At 43.3% G+C, this 7031-nt stretch overlaps 1 protein-coding gene across 1 annotated transcript in view; it reads left to right on the top strand.

Moving 5' to 3' along the window:
• LOC310856776 (neural-cadherin) overlaps window positions 1-6626 on the top strand; it is a gene marked incomplete at both ends in the record, with an annotated part of 169146 nt that extends 162520 nt beyond the window's left edge. Inside the window, 5 exons of the mRNA XM_083762251.1 lie at window positions 312-576; window positions 2277-2457; window positions 2722-2975; window positions 3402-3559; window positions 5922-6626. Of these exons, the coding sequence (XP_083618377.1) occupies window positions 312-576; window positions 2277-2457; window positions 2722-2975; window positions 3402-3559; window positions 5922-6626 (1563 nt within the window). The remainder of the gene's footprint in view (window positions 1-311; window positions 577-2276; window positions 2458-2721; window positions 2976-3401; window positions 3560-5921) is intronic.
• Window positions 6627-7031: the final 405 nt, after the last annotated feature.

The raw sequence follows: 7031 nt of genomic DNA on the forward strand, positions 1-7031 counted from the left end.
CCTTTTTCCTGTTTAAATGATCTGTTTCACAATCATGCACACCTCTCTTTCACTCCTCTGGTCTCTGTGTTACTTCCTAAACCAGGGTTTCCCAAACACTGGGTTGGGACTTATTTTGGGGGTTATATGTCTGAGAAAATGAATATCAAATTTCTAAATATTGAATCAAGCAACTTAAAAAATTGTCTGGGGTACACACAAATGCCTGGATAGACGTTTAGATGTTAACAATACCCCAGAAGTGTTTTAAAGTGGTCTCAAGCTGAAAAGTATTGTGACCCACTGTTCTATCCTCCTTCCCTGCCCCTCAGATCATGGAGGGACATCTGACGGTGCGTGCCAACCTGGGTGATGGCACTCATACCCTGCACCTACCTAGCCAGAGGCTTGACAATGGCCAGTGGGTGCAGGTCAGCCTTTTTCGTCACGACAACCTATTCATGTTGCGTCTAGAACGAGGCGGCGGCTCGCGAGAGGTCAAAGCCTGGCTTGGGAACAGGAGGGAGATCGTGGTGCACCCCACTAGTGTGATGGTCGGCAATGGACCCGATACTGTGGCCAATGCTGACTTCCAGGGTAAGGGAATATGTCTGCTGTGTATCTGGTTAGATGTTGCATATTGTTTGATTAGATTGGTTGGTACACCTTTTTAACCCATTAAGAACTGAGGCCGATTCTACAAATGTCTTCTAAAAAACATACTGTATTAGTATGTTGCTATATCAATGGTGCTCAAACTTTTCCATATCAACGACCCCCAAAATTATGATGTAATTGGCCGTCAACCGCCTATCTCAAAATATTTTGTTCCAGGGACCCCCAGAAGCAAAGTGCTTTAAAAATATATATATAACTATTCAAAATGTTCTGAATTTTCTAAAATCGAAGATCTATAAGCTCATAGTTCAAATCTAAAATGACGCTTTCCCGGTTTTAATAGGTTAACCCTGCGGGGGAGATTCACCCAGCTGATGGCTGGTCAGACTGTTATATTATGATGAGTTATATTATGAGGACCAGTTAGGGGTTAAGCGTCTTGTTGAAGGACAACACATATAGTGCCTTTAGCACATTCTTATTACCAGACGGCCTCTTTACCCACTAAGCGACGGCCACCCTGATATTTAGTATATTGGTCTTATTTAATGGATGTTTGGATCTAAGCCATACCTGCCAACCTCAGACCATCATTCAAACGATAAACCAATAAAATACATCTTTAATAATGACCACTAATTACTTAAAAGTGACTATCTCTTTATTTATTCATTAAAATTATGACTGCATATCAGTGCGGTGTGTGAGGGGGGTATATGGGCCATTGACACATGAGTGGACCACACACAAAGGATGAAATCCCCAAAAAGCAGGAGAAAAGCAGGAGAAATGGGGGCGAAGGAGTCATGAGGAGAAATGGTGTTTGGCTGTTTGCAGCTATCCTCCAGGGAGAAATCTAGGTTTTCATGTTCTGGGTCTTCATGTCAGTTTGATCTGGTTTAAAGGACGTCTTTATGGTTATAAACTTGATTGTCACATATTTGTCTCCTTCTGTCTCTTCTCTTTTCTTTGTTGCCTCTTGTCCATTGTTCACTCTTTCAAACTATCTTCTTTTCCTGCCTCTGTCTTACCTCTGTATCTCTCCTTCACCTCTGTCTGTATTTAGGTTTTTCTCAATTGTCCTTTCTCTGACTAAGTCTGCCCCCTAGCAGCCAACTCGGGTACTAATTCATCTGAAGAGAGCATGCAGGGAAAGTTTGTGGGAAAATAAAATTGTTTCAAATGGCTTACAGAATCCAAAATAGTCACTTGAAATATATGAAATATCTTGTAAAACTTACGGGAAATGATTTAAAGGGAGTATTTAAGTAAAGATCTATCTCTAAAATTGATGTTGAAATCAAATGCAATAGTAGGCCTTCTGAAACCTAGCTGATATTATTTATAAGCTAGGGTATTATATTATAAACTTTTCATTGTCATGCTTTTTTATTTATTGGGTGTTATCTTTGATAATTTTTCACAGAAGCCATTTTGACATGAAATAGTAAACACAGTTGTTACCAATGACACTAAATAAGGTGCATGCTGTCTCACTGGAAAGGCTCTGCTACACTAAATGCAACAGAACCTTAATTAGTACAATTTATAAAACCTGTGTTTTTTTACCCTACTATTTAATTTCATTGTGCCATGAAAAGGTTCTATTGTGTATTAGTTTTAAACTTGCATTTGTGGTGTTGTCCTAAACTAAGTTTAACTCATGTCCTCCTCCACAGGCTGCCTGCGAGATGTGCGTCTCAACGGCCACACCCTGCCTCTGGATGGCCAGAGTACAGAGTTTGCCACCGTGTTGGAGAGGCAGGGTGTGGTCCCTGGGTGCTCCTCAGATGCCTGCAGCGTCAAGCCCTGCCACAGCCCACTCTTCTGTGTTGATCTGTGGAGGAAACACCAGTGCAGGTGGGGAGACTGCAAAGACACATGCCTGTACATGGAACATATCTACATTAAATTTATGTTCTTTAAAAAACACTAACCTCTACTTCAGCATTAAGCACATTATAAAGGACTGTCCAAACCAAGCAGTAGGCTATAAATGTAAACATATCGTTTTACCACACAAGTGGTAAACACCACAACTGTAATGATGACAGTGGTGAACGACATAGTTCTACTGCTTGTTGTGGATGACCATTAAGTCCTACAGTACGTGTTCTCCGGTAGGTGCCCTGGGAGCCAGGTGACGGTGACAGACGATGTGACGGGCCTGCAGCACTGTGTTCCCTCGCCGTGTAAACACACGTCCTGCCGGAACCAGGGCGCGTGCCAGGCTCTGTCCCCCGATAGCTTCCGCTGCCGTTGCCAGGAAGGGTTCAGAGGTCAACGCTGTGAGCTGGGACAAGTCAAAGGCCACCGCCTAGCAGCTCTCAGCCCGAGCTCAATCCTGGCCATCAGCATGTGTCTGCTGGTCTTCTTCGGTAAGTGGAGGAAGTGGAAGAAGGGGTCACTGTCTGCACTGAAATCCTCAGTAACTCTTGATAGTGTAACCAATTGGGCCTTATTTGTACATTCTGACGTGAGGAGATCAGAGGAGGACAGGTTTCAATCAAAAATAAATACAATTGTTTGGGAGAGGTCCATCTCTTCTCGTGGAGCACTGACGTAAGGAATAAAGAACAAGGACTTCTTTACACTGAGTTTTGAAAACGTACGTTGTCTTACATCCTCTTCAGTGAGAGATTCAATAAGTTACAAACTTGGAAATATCCTCCTTTGGTTTTGAACCACAGCCCATCTGTTAACATAGCATCGGTTTATCTCCTGCACCACGCAGGCATCATCCTTTTGCACTTTATACCGACTTTTACCAACAATAATTGTGTGTGTGCATGTGTGTGTTGCAGCTGTATTGGTAGCAGTGACAGTGTGGAACCAGAAAGGCAGTCGTAATAGGTTTAGGAAGAGGGGTGTTTACCACATCCCTGCTGAGCACGAGAGCTGGGAGGATATCAGAGAAAACATCCTCAACTACAATGAGGAGGGTGGCGGTGAGCAGGACCAGGTACACGCACGCACACACACACACGCACGCACGCACGCACGCATGCATGCACGCACACACACAGTGGTGGAAGAAGTGGAAGAAGTGCAACATGTAAGTAAATGTCCTGCATACAAACTCAAAATACAAAAAGTATTTTGATGAGCGAGCTAAAGCGAGCGAGTCGCTGTGCCGAGCTTTGAGAAGTCCGCTTTGAGCCGACTTTGAGCGCCGTCCAAGTTATGTCCCGATAGGCACAGAATCGTAAATCATATATTCCCCGAAAGTCATATACTACCAGTCCAGTTTAATGTAAAATCTGATCTTTAGTTTTCAAAAGTATATAAGCAACACATTATGCAATAGAAATCACACCCGTGTGAAGTGAGGGGCGCTCTTATCATCTTACAACATTGAGTAGCCAATAAGAGACCACTATTTTTACCCTGACATACATACCCAACCGACTCGATCACATTGCACCGATCACAGTACCTTTTACTCACCCAAGATATCATCAATAGCCAATAAGGGCATATTATGGTATAATTTTTTCAACGAATACGACGACTCAAACTTAATACATAAAGATAGGTTTTACGTGTAAGCCTCTATTAATCTAACTCTAATATATTACAGTCTAACTCATGTTGCTATGATTAGATGATGTAATGATGATGTAAAACAAATAGTGTCAAAACAAACATTACATTTTAGTTTGTGTTAGGGACAAGATGATGTAAATCATTGGGTGTTGTTGCACTGGCCCAAAAATGGTTGAGAAACACTAGACGGATTGAATCTGTTTCCTCAAGACACATTTTAATTATAAGTGTAAACAGCCTATGGCATTAATTGTGCATGCATACATGAATCACAAATACACATACAAATTCATATAAACTTTTGTAAAATTGCATTGACTAGTCCTTACCCGTTCTGAATATATGAACAGCAAATGATGTTCAGTGTGGGTAATGTGTTGTAATAGATCACATTACTGATAGGGGGGGATGGGGAATTGTTTACAGATGGTCTTGGGAAGTTAGGTTGGGCACAAAAGTAGGCTAATTAGTAGGCTACTGTAGTTTCTTTTGCAAGAAAATGCTGCAGTACAATCATAAGTATACCATTGATAGCTTGGTATTGTGGCTGCTTTGGAGAGGTTATCCTTTAAGATGAATAATCAGTTGGATAAATATGATTTGAAGTGGAACGTGTTCCTCAGTCATGTTGCAGGTCCTTTGGTGTGATCCATGGTCAGGCAATGCCCTTTTGCTTGTTTATTGTATTAATATACATAGTCCTTACCCGTTGTATGGACTATTGCCCCCCATAAATATATTTAATTGCTCTTCATTTTAACTTGTATAATATATCTGTGTCTTTTTTGTGTGAATAGAAACAGCACTATAACATGAAAATATTTGTATAAATGCATGGTAGGGAAATGTTTTCATGGCAAGGACTGTAAAATGTACACTTATTAGCCCACAGACCCCCATTTGAAAAGTATGAAAGACCCCAGTTTGACATGCAGCACAGAAAGTATGGGCTGTCGCACAGGTATTCCCAAATGTACAGTGTGGGTAATGTGATGTAATATATCATATTATTGATATATGTATTTTGAGGAAGAATTGCTTTAATATAGACTTGTTCACTGGAAATGGAAAAACAGTACATCATAGTCATACATAGAACTGAAAGTCTCAAACAGTCATTGTCATGTTAGTAGTGTAGTAATTGCATTTATGGGGAGATGAGTTGTTCAGTACCCCCCTGGTGGCCGCGGGGGGTACTGCGCCCTGGGTTGGATTATAATTTCATATAAATGGGTGATGTAAAAACAATATCTGTACAGTAAATACGACAGTTGCGTCGGTAAAAAGTAGCCTAGCTGGATTGTGGGAGCGTGCAGATTTATTTTGGCATGGAGAGATGTGTGCTAATAGTGTGGCTCGGTCGGAGATAGACCACGGACAAATAAACGGGTTTTTATTCACTAATAAATTCATTATTAATCTTATTGGAAAAATGGCTTCGTTAAGACCTCCATATTATTATGGTCAATGCCTGTGTGAAAAGTGGGAGCGATTGGTGCAGGCAATGAGGAGATAAGTGTTTGTTTCTGACAGACAGACAGACAGACATTCGCTCGTTTATAGTATGATGATGATGATGTCAACCCAGGCAGCAATGTTAACTCAATGGCAATCTTCAAGTTGTGTCCCCAGAATGAACATTTAGAACAGTAAACACTAGGTGGTGCTGTTATTGCTAGTGTCTATCATCCACACAAACTTTTATACTAACCATTTTCCATTTTGTATGACAAGAATAGGCTTAAATGTAACTGTATGTGAATCTCCCTTTTGTTCAGAATGCGTATGACATCACAGAGCTGAAGCGTCCCCTGTGCTCCAGCCTGTCCCAGTCGTCATCCTGCACCACAGCTCCTCTCATCAAGTCCTCCCAGGGCTCCCAGGAGGAGGTGCACCCGGCCGGCTCATCTTGCAGCAGTTCAGGCGCGCCGTACCTCAGCATCCCCCACCACCACCACCATCAACACCACCACCATCACCACCACCACACTGCAAACGGCAGCTGCACTAGTGACGCTGCCTATGCTTACGACGCCAACGGAACCAGCTACACTAACCACGGTGTACACACGAGTGTTGACGTCAAGGTGAATGACACCGGCTGCATGGACGTCCCACCGGCGGGATCGCAGTCCCACGTTGACTTCAAGAGCTACGTGGCACGCATCATCTGGGAGGCAGACACCGACAGCGACATGTTTCCGCAGGATGCCTACCATGTCTGGTGTGTGGAAGGTTCCGGGTCGTCGGTGGGCAGCCTCAGCTCACTCGGGTCGGTCTCATCCTGCCGAAACGCTACGGGGCCGGAGCAAGTTGAGGACGATGAGGGGGGTTTCGGCTATGACAGGCTGTCTAGCTGGGGTCCCAAATTCCAGACACTGAGTGAGATGTATGACCGGCCCCAGTTGGCCCTCACATACAGGGACGCTGTTAGCTACATGCAAAGGAGCCATAGCCAGGACCCCCTCCCCCATCCGCATTAGGGCCCCATGTAAACCCGCTATGGAAATCTACGTACAGCCAACCCTACAATGTCTCTGTCCACTAAACACAGCCCTGTAAATGGGTAGCATATTAGCACTACCAGCGTACAGTATATGGGCCCATCCCATCGTGTATGGTGTCACGGGATTGTCAACCACCAAATGGAATATGTATGCATGTTGTACCTTTGTCTGCTGACGATGTGATCAGACACAGACAGACAGACAGACAGACAGACAGACAGTATTTGTCTTATGCAAGGACTGGACCAGTGAAAGTGAGGAGACAAAGAATAACTAGGAGAAATTATGATGAAATTTAGGCACATCTTAGGCACATGAACCCTAGCGTCCCTATTCTGGGGCGAACATTCGGCAAAAATAGCAGATATGCACAACCCGTTG

This window comes from Protomyctophum parallelum (assembly GCF_964188405.1).
Source record: "Protomyctophum parallelum genome assembly, chromosome: 3".
Lineage (NCBI taxonomy): Eukaryota > Metazoa > Chordata > Actinopteri > Myctophiformes > Myctophidae > Protomyctophum > Protomyctophum parallelum.